Genomic DNA, 15,607 nt, shown 5'->3' on the forward strand with positions numbered 1-15,607 from the left:
AATTTAAAGGAATCTTACACCCTAAAGACAGTCACAACCATAACGAGGAAAGGCAGGGCCTGACGCAAACTCAGCAGGCAAACCTTTCAAATAATTGTAACCCCAAGAAATCAGTAGTTTAGTTTGGTTTAGGAGTTTGGAAAGCGCATGGCTACCCGAAGGCCTCCCAGAGCTAGAGCGGAAGCAGAACGACAAGGAGACAACTTATGCTGTGTACAAAAGGGTCTTCAAAATCTTATGAAAGGAAATTTCTTGACTATCCTGGCGGAGCTCCAAGGGAAGGGAATTCCAGAGATTTGAGGCTCTAAATGCTAAAGATCGACCTCCCCATCTTGCTTTTTTAATCAGTGGAACATTAATTAGGGAGGTCGTCGAGGATCTAAGAGCCCTTTGAAGGATGTACGGCGTTGCAATCTGTTTAAGGAAGGCCAGATCCTTATTATACAGAGCTCTGTGCAAAGTGCAGAGGGCCTTGAAGTTGATCCATTGTTCCACAGGCAGCCAGTGAAGGGAAACTAAAGCAGGATTTTGGGACTGGTGTCTGGGAATCTTCATAGGCAAGCGTGCTCAGGGTTCTGCACCACCTGAAGTCTTTTTAGTACATATCGAGGTGAACTCCGCGAGAGGATATTTCCATAGTCCAGGAGTGAAATTATGAGAGCCCGAGTGATTAGTCCTTTGGCTTGACAAGGAAGTACCTTATCGACTTTTCTAAAAAGTATTAATAGACCAAAACAGGTGGCTGCCAGCTTTTTAGATTGATAGTCCATAGTCAGGTGGGAGTCCAGCCAAAAACCCAAGGCCTTTATGTTATCTCTTGGTGGAGGCAGGCCTTCCAATCCATCAGGGTGCAGAGAAGGGGATCTGATTGGGCCATAATTACCCACCAGCATTATTTCTTTTTTTTCTTCGTTCAGCTTAAGTTTACAGCCGGCCAATCATCTAGCTATTACTTGAAGATAGGGTGTCAGGTTGGGCTGACCTGTCTTAGAGATGGTTGAGAATGAGAAGACCAGCTGTGTATCAGCAGCGTAGGAAAACCAGTGACAAGCCGTAAGGTTCCACAATCTCAGCTAGAGGGGACATATAGATATTAAACAACACAGGGCTGAGAGAGGAGCCCTGGGGCACGCCACAGCTGAGAGGAAGGCTGATGGGGGGAAAAAGGAGCGATCAAGAACTTGAAAGGTTCTATACCTCAAAAAGGAAACAAACTATTTCAAAGCGCCCCTTGATGCCTGCATGGAAAATTCTTTGAAGCAGAATGTTATGATCTACGGTGTCAAAAGCAGCACTTCGGTCCAATAGAATGATGGTGGCAGTGCCCCCTAAATCCAGTCGGCGTCGGACATCCTCGACTACTGCCAGAACGGCAGACTCAGTACTGTGTTGGGGTCTGAAGCCCATTTGACTACGATGAAGGATCTTGTGCTCTTCAAGAAAACCTAACAGATTTCTATTGACATGTTTTTCAATCAGTTTAGGTGCTATAGGCAAGACAGAAATTGGCCTATAGTTACTCAATAGGGCTGTATCTAGATGAGGCTTTTTAAGTAAAGGTTTAATTATAGCATGTTTCCAATGTAACGGAATAAGGACTTTTATAAAAGACTTGTTGAGGGCCTTAGACAGAGCAGGGGCAATCATGTTTGAAACTAATGCCAAAATGTGAGGAGGGTCAGGGTCCAGTGGAGATCCTGATTTTATAATGTGTAACAAGTTAGTTACCTATTCTTCCATAAGAGGCAGAAAATCGAATAGAGGATTCTGGAGTTTAGAACCTGAGCCTGGCCTGCAAGGTCGTCATTTTGGGTTGTCATATCTGAAAAAGCTAAACTGATGTCTAGAATTTTCTTTCGAAAGAAACAGGCCAAATTATTGCTATGCTTCTTTGAGGCTTCAGTGAGATCAGTGTGAGAGGACACTTGACTGATTTCTTTAAATATTGAGAAGATTTCTTTGGGAGAGTTGGAAGACTGATATATTTTAGATGCATACTATGATGACTGTGTGGCTTTAGTTTCTCTATGGAAGTGTCTAATTGCTTTCCTATATTAATTGTTTGAGGACATATCATACGTTTTACTTCACTTTCTTTCAAGGCACTTACACCCCTTTTTTAGCAGCAATACCTGAGGAGTGAACATGGTGATTTTTTTACCTCGGTGATAGTTTTTATTGGTAGTACAGAGCCTAAGGAAGTGGAGATCCATTCATTGAATTTGTATGCTGAATTTAGAGTGGAATTAAGGAGAATGGCTCTAGTGTTCTCAAAGGCGGAGATCCATTCCTTGCAATTTATCTTAGACCAGTGCCGACCAGATCACTTGTTTGCTAGTCAACCTGTGTCAGCAGCTGTATTGAGTACCATGAGCCTACTTAAAAAGTGGTCGGACCATGACAGAGGAAGGGGTGTCTGAGTTGAAAGTTCTGAGATGTTGCTGAACACAAGGTCGATCATATGACCTTTGGTAAGTGTAGGGCCATTAATCATCTGTGTGAGACCTAGCGCCTCAAGGTCTGTAAGTAGTGTTTTAGCCACTGCATTACTTGGTTAGTCCGCTTGAATATTAAAATATGCGAGAATAATAAAGTTAGATTTACTACCAACTAGATCAGCAACTTGTTCAGGAAGAGCTTGAATAAACAGATTGTGAGGGCTAGGGCTAGCACCACCTGCTGCCACCGAACATGGGCAGCAGGAGTCAAACGAGGAACAAGGGAGAGAGGGACAAGGAGACTAAAAGGTAAACACAGCAAAAAGGCAGAGCGATAGAGCACAATGAGGTCTGTCTTATCGAGTGTCTGCAGGTCCGCTGCACGCCCGCTGACTTATGACCCTTATAAAGAGGTCAGAGAGGCAGCAGACAGTGCACCTACAACGGCAACCAAAATGGTTTCTCCACGCTGCACAGAAGCCCAGCGGAAAAATGGCGCCCTTCCAGTCTTAAAAACAATTAAAAGTAAGCTGCAATAAGCTACTAGCACCACCTTTTGCCACTGAACAAGGGCAACAGGGGTCAAATGAGGAATGAAGGAGGAAGGGACCGAGAATAAAAGGTATAAAACATTTTTTTTAAAAGCTGCAATATGCGGCTAGCACCACCTGCTGCCACTGATGACTGGCAGCAGGGATAAAATGAGGAACAAGGGACAGCGATAATAAAAGGTAAACATAGCAATAACGAAGAGCGATAGACAGCAATAAGGTCTGTCGTAGCAACTGTCTGATAGAGGACACGTGTTTAGCTCTCGAGGAGGGTATCTCAGCAACACTTGACTCAGAAATACCACTCACAAATTTAAAATTGCGTTGTCAACCCTCTGCCCCGTGGTCTAGCACATCAGTAAATGTTTTGAAACAAGCCTGTAAAAAACTAGAAAGGAAGTGGGGTAGGTCTTATTCAGAAGAGGACTATAAATACTTAAAGAAGTTGCTGAATGGCAGGCTACTATGCCACTACTATCATTGCTGCTTCTAACAGTGCAAGGAAGGTCTTCAACATTTTACGTGATCTGTCCAACCCAAAGTGTCAAAAATGGGCAATAACACCCTTGCAAGATCTTTGTAAAAAATCTTGCTGATTTCTTTGGTAAGAAGATCAGCTCAAGATTCTGGAGGACATTGGAGGCCTCCCTAAAGCTATAGTGCCTGGTCAGGGTGAAACACATCCAGATGAAATTATAGTATTAGTCACATCAATTCCTTCCAATATCGAATCTTCCATACAGGTGGGAAATCTTCAATCCAATATCTGAAGGCCGGTTTCGGGCCATTGCTATGTCCATTTCGTCAGGCTCACCTCTTGACCCCCCTACCATACAAGGTATGGAAGGAGATAGCAGATTACTTGATTCCCCAACATTGCAGATATGCAATCAATCTTTGGAGTCATGTACTGTCCCATGGATATAGAAGAGGTCCATAACTACTCCCCCCGCGACATGCTGAAAAAAATATCTACGGCTGATTCGCTTGTCCTCAGTAATTAAAGGCAATATCACTTCTTCCTTTATCAGTAAAAATACTGGAGTGCTTTATTAGTAGGACGTTGTCCCAGTAACTGGAAGACCACTCTCTCAGAGCAGTTTGGTTTTAGGCCAGGACATGATACTGAGTCAGCCACTCTGGTTTAAGGTGATCAGCGCAAAGTCCACGGCTCTCATACTGCTTAATCTGTGGCCTTTGATACGGTCAACGACAAAACTCTCCTGGCTATTGGAGTTGGTGGTACCGCACTAAAGTCGATAAGCTCCTACCTCTCACATAGGTACCAGGTGGTTTCTTTGTCCACTTACAGCTCTGATTTAAAAACCAACCAACAAGGAGTTGCGCGCGGTTCGGCTTTCAGGCCTACCCTCTTTAATATTTACATGAGGCCGCTCATTATCTTATCAAGGCCCATAATATCAGACTGATTACTTACATTGATGACACTCAGCAGATTTTGTCCATCAACAACCAGCAGGATATTGTTGACACGTTCCAGAATTGTATGAAAGACATTGCTAATTTGCTGAACACAAATTCCCTCAAATTTAACGGGAATAAAACTGAGTTTCTCTTCTGCGAATAAAGTCCCTTTGACAGTCCTCTTTAACTTCTGGCATCTCACAACAGTTGAAGAGCTGCATTTTCCTGACACAGTCTTCAACCTTGGGGTTAACTTTGATACAAAACTATCCCTGGAGAACCAGGTCATCAAAATAGCAGCTACTTTAAAAGGCAATACCACTTCTTCCTTTACCAGTAAAAAAACTTGAGTGCTTTATTAGTAGACCTTCGTGGTCTCAGGAAGCTTTACCCAAGCCAAATCTCAAATCGTGAACAGCGTAATTCTAAGCAGGCTAGATTATTGTAATGCTCTGCTACTCAGAGCGCAGACTATCTCATTAACAGACTTTATAAAGTCCAAGCATCAGCTCCTAAACGTGCATTAAACAAACCATGTAGAACACCCACATCTGATATGATGAAGGAACTGCACTGGCTTCCTCTATAACAGATGATAGCCTTCAAATCTATGTGTATTGTCTTCAAGGCACTTCAGAGCATGGGTTTTGTGTCCCTGCAACAGAGTCTAAATAGATATACCCTGGGGGATGCCTCCATTCAGCATAAGTGAACCTCCTTTGTGTAAACAGATTCTGTCAAATTAAACAAGGAGGACAAACCTTTCTGGTGAAGGAAGCCCAGCTCTGGAACACGTTACTATTCACTCACAATAGTCTAATCATATTCCGCTCTTCAGGAAGGCCTTGAAGACCTGGCTCTCCCATAACAACTGTGTGGTCTTCGTGTGCTTACTTTAACAGCTGCTATGTTCAGATAAAAGCCCTCAGCATCAAGATACCTGGAGGGTGACAGCAGCACTATATAAATATATACAGAAAAATATGCTATAATAATAATAATGACCACTTTAAGGCTATCAGATCTAACAGTAATATTAATCTACATGTGCCACGTCTAAGTACCCGGCACTCTGCCTTTTGGGCTACAAGGCCCACTTAGGGGTGACTAACATATGTAACAAGGAGGTCTAACTGTCAAAAAGGGTGATTTTCACAGGTCGCACTGCAGGTTTTATATTGCAGCGGTCACCCTACACACAGTAGGCCTGAAAGCTATGTTTACATTGTCACTATAGTGGATGGCACACCACGTCTTCTATTTCACAACAGGCATTTCACTTTCAGGCCCTGGGGATATTTATACATCATATGCCTGGGATTTATAGGCAAGTTAAAAGTGCAAATCAAGAGGAAGCCAATTTAACCATGTTAAGAGAGTCACATAGGCAGTATATTTGTGGTTGGGGGTAAAGTGCACAGAGTTCTAAATCTAGCTGGAATCTTGTTAAAAAAAAAGTTAAACAATCTGGGGGACCATGCAGAACAGGAAGATTTCCTACACCAAGTGTGTCCTTAAAGTTGGTACATCCATTACTACATGAATTAGAGAAGTTTAGAGTAGCAGGAGCTTTAACATTAACCTGTCCAAGTCTGAATTATTAAATCACATTAGGCGAAAGGAATGATTAGTGTTTTAATATGAGAACAGACAAAATATTATTAAATATTTAGGGATCCACATTATGAAACACATCAATTTTCTTTTTATGATTAAATAAACAAGTTAACTGCATGAAGTCAAAGGCAAATTGACACACTGGAAAGGACTATGTATTATTGGTGTTAGTTAGGATGGAGTTGAATGCGCATCTTACCAACACTTTAACTTCTCAGACACACCAAGTTCTGGTTCTCAAACATACTCAGAAAAGCACCATGAAGTCCTTGCATAAATTATAGTCTGTAAATAGGTTACATGATAACCATTTTTATACATATTTATACAGGACTCCACAGTTTGTAAAAACTGTGGATGACAGATTTTGTTATCAATTTCACTGTTGTCGGTTTACTGACCTCGAAAGGATGGAGGCTTATTGGGCCCTGGGATTCAAACTTGTGATACGCCATCCAAAAAAAACTATGGCGATCTGCTTTGAAAAACATGGGAGTTTAGAAACAAATTTTTATACAATGCAAGTGTTGAAGCCCAAATGCATTGCTATAAATCTTTCTAACAGGGTAACGGTTTTAAGATGCCACTAATGGTGCCTAAGCACTGGCAAAAGAACTATGGAGCTCATATGTTGAAGTTGAGGAGGAAATGGGGCAAGTAAGTGCACCTCTGAATTGAATTTTGGAACAGTTGAAGATGCAGGAATTTATTTCAGAAAATAATGGATAAAGTTATGTTTAAGGCGACTCTGTTAATCCTAGTCCATGTGTTCCTTTGCGTTGTCAGCCTGAGGATTACAAATCGCCTAACAGAGACAGGAAACTGCTTTCACTGCTGTTTAATTAAAACTATTCATACCTAGCACCACACACTATGCCTACGTCATACTCCGACATGCCTCCTTCCCTTGGGTGCAACCGTACGTTCTCCAGTACCCTTTTTTAGAATAAGGAGGCAAAAAGTATTTTGGTTTGGCAAACGGCTGAGGGAAGCTGCTAATAATGGAATCGGGACAAAGATTAACGAAATTATCATAATTGTAATAATGTCCTACTTCTCAATCCTGCCTCTCTCCTATTCTCAACCAACCAGTATACAGATTTGACATCACATAGAAAGAAAACGGTAAAGGTGAAGGTGAAATATGCAGCCTATCATTCTGCAATAGTGTTGCAAAGAATCAAGAGACTAATGATGAGGAGTAGCCTACATTGCTTATCTAAATATATTTGAGTGTAAGGTGTCTGAAGAAAGCCAATGAAGCTCCTAAGCTGATTTGGAGTGTGCTTGAACATCAGAAGAAAGGGTCACGCCTTCGTGAGGTACAGCAGCCCAAGATGCAGTGTGTGATCCATCTAGAAATGTGGCCTCAGTCATCCCTAGGTAAAAGTTATTTCCATTCAAAAGTCATAACTCTGATTTGAGCTGGGTAGAAATGTAAAGTGTGCCAGATGTCACAAAGAAGCATCACTTTCTCAGCCAAAATCTATTTGTTTAGGCAGATTTCAGTAATCATTTAGGGAACAAAGCACCACAATGCCCTAATGAAACACTGACTGCGGTTCAGAGTAGTATGGGGACTGAAACTCATCTGGCTGTAGTAATGGGGAGTAAAAAAACAGCCTTCCTGCTAAGGATCCACATGCTACACAAACATGTGCCTTGAAAGTATGTGTGCCTTCATCTGACCCATACCACATTCTCATCCCAACTCTCAGTGAGACATCAGGAGGGAGAAGCCATTACAACAGTCCAGACTGGTTTGTAAAGATCTCATAGGCGGCTCAAAAGGATTCCCCCAACATGTTTCAGTAGGCACAAATGGCTCCAAGGTAATTTTCACAGGAATTCACCTGAATGCCTGATTATGCTACATGTCTAGAGGTGATCTTGTCGACTGAGCAAATGAGGTAACTGATGGTCTTTGATTAGCAAATTACCTGCCATTCAGCCAACCGAGTCTTCAAACTGGCTGAACATTGCAAGTACATTTTGTTGCAGATGTCATTATCTGATTCAATGGACCAGAAGCAATGCTTGTGGATCTCGGTCTCAGAAAATAAAATGTGGTGCAATGGAGCTTGAAAAGCTTACACAAATCACAAGTAACAAAGGGGTGGGGATGAAGGGATACAGTGCTATGCTTGCCCTAAAAATACAGGAAATGTGTATTTTGCTATGATATCTGCTGATTTAAGCTAAGGACCTGCATTGAGCTACCCCACCATATTATGACATGAAAGACCAGCAACTTCCGTTGATCAGTAGCCACAGTCACAATATTTGTGGAAGGATATTTCAGCGAGCTAGAATGCACACCCCACACTGCAAGAATGTAAAGTAATCAAAAAATAATACAAAAGAATGAAAAGAAATCCCTCACAGACTTGAATACAGATATGCATATTCTTTGGAGTCGTTGACAAGTCACTATTGGGCTCTGCAGATACAAATAGTAAACCACTAGTTCTGGAAGACTATTTGTAGAGGATGACTGAAGTCTGCAACCTATAGTCAGAGCCCTTTCTGTATGAAGGCCACATGTAACTTGGTCACAGAGCATCTATAGAGGGCATATAAGCATGTTTTATTTTATGTGGAATACATCTTGTCTTGTTCACATTTTATTATATTCTGTGATGACAAAGGCCTGCAAAGAAGTGTGTTCAGAATGGGAATGACAGCAGAAGAATAGCTTGTAATGCAAGGGGTGCTTGAAAGAGAGAACTCATGTGATATGCATTGCTTCATTTGCCTAGCAACAGACAGAAATCTGGATGTCCACACAATTCTGAGGCCAAAAGCCAGTGTTTGATTGCTCAGGGGCTGTGAAGAAATTGTTTTGTTGAAGCCTTGGAAGGGCCCAACCATTTGAATAATGTGAAGGTCACGCTTCTGGGCCCTCTTGTATCACACTGCCATCACAAAATGTTGTTTTACTGTGATTGGTTAGATGCTTAATATTTGTGTAACTCCATGCATCTTATGATCAACATCACACTATGTATTTACACATAGTGGTGAAGAAATCACCTTTTTTTCTGTATCATGATTGGATGGTGTATTTTCACGCTTTTGTGGTTTTCATGCATAAAAGTTCTGGCTGATGTTCCGCTTATTGGACATGTTGTTTGTTAACGCATGGCCCCATGAATTCATATATAAAACTGCATATGACATTTTACGTTTGTCTATGTTGAATTCAGCTTCCACAAAGGCATGCCTTAAGTCATACTTTGTGCTCACATTCACAGGTGCACAAACAAACGGCATGAACAGCATTCTCTTGCCTTGAAACCATATAGAAGTCTTGTTTTTTTAATTCAGAATCGGAAATAACCTTCACTGAAATTCCCTGAAACATTTTTATTTGAAAGATTGTTATAGTTGTAACATGAAAACCTAAGACAAGTTGAAATTTCCCTCTTACAGTAAACAACTCATCCATAACTCCCCAAAGAACTGCCCATTACCTCACAAATTATATTACTGCATCCATAAAACGTCTAAGGCAGCTCAGACCGACAGTGCAGGGTCTGATGAAAAGCAAAACCTTGTATCTAGACTGACTTGGGCATTAGCAAGGTAAGAGTATAACAAGGTGAGGCAAAGGAGGGTTGGGCATTTCTGACATCTGCATACAAAGCTCAAAGCAGGATCTTGGTGAGGGCAATTACATGCCATGACATGGTTGAAGCCCTTAACCAAAGGGTGTTGGAAGTAAGGACGCTAGGTGCAAGTCCACTCACCAAAACATTTGGCCATGCCCAGCATGCTCTGGGCTGGGTAAGGAACCTGGCTTTCACCCTCTCTGGGCTGGGTATAGAGCATGGCATGGCCTTGGGATATGCATTGTGCTGAGCATCGGCACCCAAATAGCATGCTGGACATAGATTTTAGGCTATGAAAAACATGATCCCAGTGCACCACATGCTCCATAGCCTAGCCCACTGGGGAAAGCAACTGGCTACTCCCAGAAGACTCTGGAACCAACTCTGGAAGCCTATGCCTAACCTTTTACGAGGTCCTTCACTCATTGCCTCCATTCCATAAGTGTGATGGACAAGTCCTTTGGTCACACTAAGCAAGCTTAGCCAAAAAGCCTTGTTCTGACTGCTACTCTTCATAGAGGTGACTGATCTTAGCTTTTGGCTATGCTCGGGAGACTTGGAGAGCATAGCCTGCCCTTGGACCAAGCTCATTGCACATAGCCAAATCGACTGGGAAACAAACCTTTGGCCTTTCAATAACAGTTTAACGATTTCAGGTAACAGTTATAAGCAAACATTTGCAACTTCAGTGATGATGTCAATTGATATATGATAAGGAACAACATCTAGATATTACAGATGGCATGTCTGATGTCTATGCTATCACAAGAAAGCCCATGAGTAATGCTTTGGAATGAGTTATGGATGCAGAGGTGTCAACAACTGGCAAATGTAATCGTTTTTCAATCATGTGCATAATACCTTCAAGTGAAGGTGTTTGGGGAAATTTGTACTGTTTTTGTAACAAACTGTTTTGTCTTCTAAGTAAACATCAATAATTTGCCCTTAACAAAGTGAAAGTATTTTCTTGTAAATGTCTATTGCAGATTCACCAAACAATATCTAAGTAATTACTGAAACTTAACAGGGCATTTCCTACTGACTAACATATCCAGTCTTAACTACAGAAACACTATGTATTGCCGATTCAGGAGGTGTGGGGTGGGGCTATGGCAGGAGGACAGAGAGAGAGAGAGAGAGAGAGAGAGAGAGAGGAGAGGAGAGGAGAGAGAAGAGAGAGAAGAGAGAGAAGAGAGAGAAGAGAGAGAAGAGAGAGAGAGAGAGAGAGAGAGAGAGAGAGAGAGAGAGAGACAGACAGAGAGAGAGACAGAGAAAGAGACAGGAAGGGCTAGAACATATGCATCTACCTAAAAGTCACCCCGAACAATGTCAATTTCCTTGATGGTGTGGTTACCTGTTGGAATGTGAACAATCCGCACTGCACTGTCAGTGGTGTTTACATGTTGGCCACCAGCTCCACTTGCTCTCTTTGTCTCAATCCGTAAGTCTTTCGGAATAATTTTCAGATTGATCTGCAGAAAAGGGTGATAAAAATAAAGATGAAATGTTGCAAAGAAACAAACACAATGTATTAAATGTTTGCCTAACATTTGGTGATGTGAGCCTCGTTTCCAGCTAGAACAGAAGGCAGCAACCCTTCATGTAATCTCATCGGACCCAGGTTCCACTTAGCATTCAGCCAGGTGCTTGGAGGGTGAGTATAGCCTTTACTTGTGTTGCAATGCCTGCAACTCTTCTCTGGCCTTCTTCAGAACAGAAGCCAAAAATTGTGCTTTCCCTTCACTTCCTGTGACTGCTCATCGTGAACCTTCTGGCCTAGTAACAGTTGCTGTTCTAAGACTGAAACAGAAAGACTGCAAGACTGTTACTAATCAATCCATAGACATTAAGAATAGGCTGAAGGGAGAGCAGATCACTGAGTAGGGATTTGTCCATCAATGGTGTAGGTGCTAAGCTCAAACATTGCCAGTGAGGGTCAACCAGTTTCAGGAGGGGCTTTCTCAAACAATCCCAGTTAAGTCGGGTCTATCACTGTAACACGTGCAATCGTTCAATCATATGAGGTGTAACTGTAAATAGGTGCTACAGGCCATGTGGTGATTTAAAAATAGAGACAAACTGTAGAGATTTTTTTTTTATCATGGCTAAAATCAAAAGGTCCTCCTTGGGAACACAAATTAAAGACAAAAGACACAACAATATGGTTCATTACCACTTTCTCCCATGCACATTGAGACCTCAAACATATCATCGATCAAACTTGGTATCTAACATCCAATACCATTGAAAAAACACGCCTGGATGAGTGTGCATCCATAACATTTAGGAAACTAAGATATCTAAAAAGAACTCCGCGTCCATCAGAACTGAAAAGTCCTAAACAAGATCAGAAAATAACTATTTTCAATACACCAGAAGCAATGCATTTCTTTACATGCTTCCACTGCAACATGTGTGACTGAGACATGAACAAAACCACAACATGGAAAATACTGAACCAGAATGTAAACTGACACTATTTTTCACGAGAACGAAATCCAATGTGCAAGCATGCTGCCACAAAGGAAATGACCAAGAATAACTTCTGACTTGCCCAACGTGTCTTATACACCATAGGTTATGCAAAGTGTGTGCACCTTTTGTTTCATTTGAAAACTGATTATGTGAGAAGTGTAATTTGATTAGCTAGACTGTATCTATTGCTATGATTTGAAATCAACTCAGACCCATTTCCACATAAAAGAACAATCTGAACATGATAGTAATTGTTCAATCTCCACTAAATAAGTATATTAAGAGCCTAATTCCAAGTAAGATGCCATGAGTAATAATAAACCTTTCCCTAGCTTAACCTTCCTAACAACCCCAATCTAGTTTAAATATATTTGTCAGTAATTTGGCTCAACACGATCACTCATTTTGTACCACGTTTACATTCCATTGAGCAACACAGGCTCCTGAGATTGAAATATAGGGTAGAAAATTGTGGGCAGAATGGGTATTGGGGAATAGATGTTGTGTTATATTTAAGTTATGCTTATAGTGGCATGACGTGCAGTCGCCAGAACTGGGGCTAAGATTAAATCCAGCAGTCTAAGTGTTGACCTGGAATGTATTCAGGCAAAAAGATTAAACATGGTACTGGCTTGTCGTTTGATAACTGATAGTCACCCGACGTGTTTTTGTTGTAAGCTCATGCTTGTGTCTTAAAAATTGTTTCTCCACACCGCTGATGTGCACTGCATGTAAGACAGTGATTATTGACTCTTTGGACCCCCTCTGAGTCATTACTGGAATCCGGGGACCCTCACTGAGATTACTGGAAGCCAGGGACCCCCACCTAAGCAATTTCTATGATCGGGACCTTAAACAATACATAATACAAACCAAATATACACCAAACAGATGCTCAAATATTGACATTTTCTGTGTAATTCACCATCAAGTATAGAAAAGGTTTTCATATGTTTAGTTTTGTTTCATTGTTTGTACTAATTATTACTCGTTTTAATTGTTTCATTTTAATACGATTGATTTCATTATGTTAAACAATTGCAGACCCCCAAAGGCCTCGAACAACAGGGTAACAACCATTGCTGTAGGGTATAAGCATTCTCACTAGAAGCTAGTGCAGCTGAAAGTGAGTTGCAAACTGCAACAATTATAATAACAGCCAAGGCAGACGGACAGCCGACCGTTATATTAGCCATTTTCTCATACTAACATCATTGTCAAGGTCCTTGTTGCTAATGAACTGTTGAGGGGTTTCCGATCTTTAATATATCTAGGCCAAACTGGTCAGAGTTTACACAATTTTATGTTCACTCACAATGCCATAGGCCATGCCCATTTTCTTTCAGGCCCATCCCCCTTCATCCTGGTTTACTTCAAGAAGGTGTTTAATACCGTTGGCTAGAACTACCTGTCACTGTCTTTGGTAGATGAGTGTCAGCCACTGATCCCATAGCTCAGTGGTTCCCAAACATTTTCGACCCACGGCTCCCTTGATCTATTGGCCACTGGCTGCGGCTCCCCATTATGTTACTTTTTGTTGGCGGGTGGGGGATGTAAGCCTGGCCTAGGGAGTACATCCATTTTTCTCCCTGAAAAGAATTGGGATGACGCCAATGAAGGTATTGTAATTCTATATATAACTGTAAAAAATAAAAATGTAACAGTTGTTTAATTACAGCATGCATAGGGTTTTTTAGTAAGGGGAAAATATTGGTTGACGTAACCCTAGTAAAATGGGCAGGTCTCATTTTTATGTAGTTATAACATAACTGTTTAAATATTGTGAAATGTAGAATCCCTTTAGTTGTGTTTAACCACCAGAGGGCGCTCAAGGACAAAATTAAAAAAGAGCTGCTACAACTGAGTAGTTTTATTTTGTACGAACTGGCCCAAGGGCTATAAATAGCTCAGTGGTTCCCAAACTGTGTGCGGCGCCCCTGGCTAGTTTTGATGGCGCACCAGCGAGCCGCGGCGCACAGATTGGGAACCACTGCCATAGCTACTTACAAGGGCCAGGTAGCAAGTGTGAAGGTGAACTGGTCTCTCTGCCATATTTCGTACTGAACAAGGGACCAGTACATGTGCCACTCTGCTTCAAGGAACAAGGCGGCCCTACAGAGGAAATGTTATACTCTGCCAAACTTCCCTTTTGAATTACCCGTCAGATAATTTGTAAAGTCACAGAAAACATAAACGTATGGTGGAGGAGCAATGTCCAAAGTAGTTTCGCGGGGGTTGGGCATGGTGGACACAAGACTAACAATGGGCAGCTCATCTTAGCAATAAATGGCACAGAGGGCAGCTCATCTTATTTGATCATGACAGTTGGAACGTGTATTGTTTGATGAAATTAAGCTACATAATGTGTTATATAGAGTCCAAGATTCATCAAAGTTTCCCTCCCCATTATGCTTCTCCAATTTACATCACTCCAATCCAATCGAACCTATCCCACTCCAATCTACCCCATCTACCCTAATTCACCTCAGTCTACCCCACTCCACTCTACCCCCTTCCACCCTAATTTACACCACTCCACCCCAATCTATACCCCACTCCAATCCACCCAAATCTATCCCACTCCACCCAAATCTATCCCACTCCACTCCAATCTATCCCATTCTACCCCAATCCAATCTACCCCATTCCAACCCAATCTCCCCGACTCCACTACCCCAATATACCCCACTCCACTCCAATCCACCACACTCCAATCTACCCCAAGCCACTCCATTAACCCCAATCTATCCCACACCACTCCAATCTACCCCTTTCCACTGCATTCCAATCTACTCCACTCCATTCTACTCCACCCAACTCCAATCCACTCACCCCAATCTACCCCACACCACCCCATTACAATCCATTATACCCCACTTCACCTTAATATAGCCAATCTACCCCTCTGCACCCCAAATCAACCCCACTCTACTCCAATCCACCCCACTCCACTCCCATCTACCCCACTGCATGCCAATCCATTCCAATCTCCCCCACTATAAGTGACTCCACCCAAATGTAGACCACTGCATCGCACATACTCCAATCTACACCAACCCACTGAAACTACCAAAGTCCAGTCTACCCTCTATCTTCCCTACTCTACACAAATATACCACAATCTACTTCACACCAGCCTACCCCACTCCACCTCAATGGACCCCACCCCACTCCAATCCAATCCAACCCAATCTACCCCACTACTCCCCAACCTACTCCAATCCACACCACCCAGCTCTGCCTAATCCCAATCTATCCCCACACCATTCCAATCAACCCCAATCTATCCCACACCACTCCAATGTATCCCAATCTACTCCTCTCCAATCCACCCGTCTCCACTCCATTCCCATCTTCTCCACGCCAATCTACTTCACTCCACCCTACTCCACTCCAATATATCCCACCCCAATAAACATCACCCGATCCAACGCCAATCTACCCCACTCCACCCCAATCCCTACTGCACACCAATCTACCCCACTATACT

At 42.1% G+C, this 15,607-nt stretch overlaps 1 protein-coding gene across 1 annotated transcript in view; it reads right to left on the reverse strand.

Moving 5' to 3' along the window:
- The window catches only part of MTRF1L (mitochondrial translation release factor 1 like), a 281,806-nt gene that overhangs the window by 84,356 nt on the left and 181,843 nt on the right, over nucleotides 1-15,607 (reverse strand). Inside the window, exon 5 of the mRNA XM_069235059.1 lies at nucleotides 10,997-11,114. Coding sequence (XP_069091160.1) covers nucleotides 10,997-11,114 — 118 coding nt within the window. The remainder of the gene's footprint in view (nucleotides 1-10,996; nucleotides 11,115-15,607) is intronic.

Source organism: Pleurodeles waltl, chromosome 5 (genome assembly GCF_031143425.1).
Source record: "Pleurodeles waltl isolate 20211129_DDA chromosome 5, aPleWal1.hap1.20221129, whole genome shotgun sequence".
NCBI lineage: Eukaryota > Metazoa > Chordata > Amphibia > Caudata > Salamandridae > Pleurodeles > Pleurodeles waltl.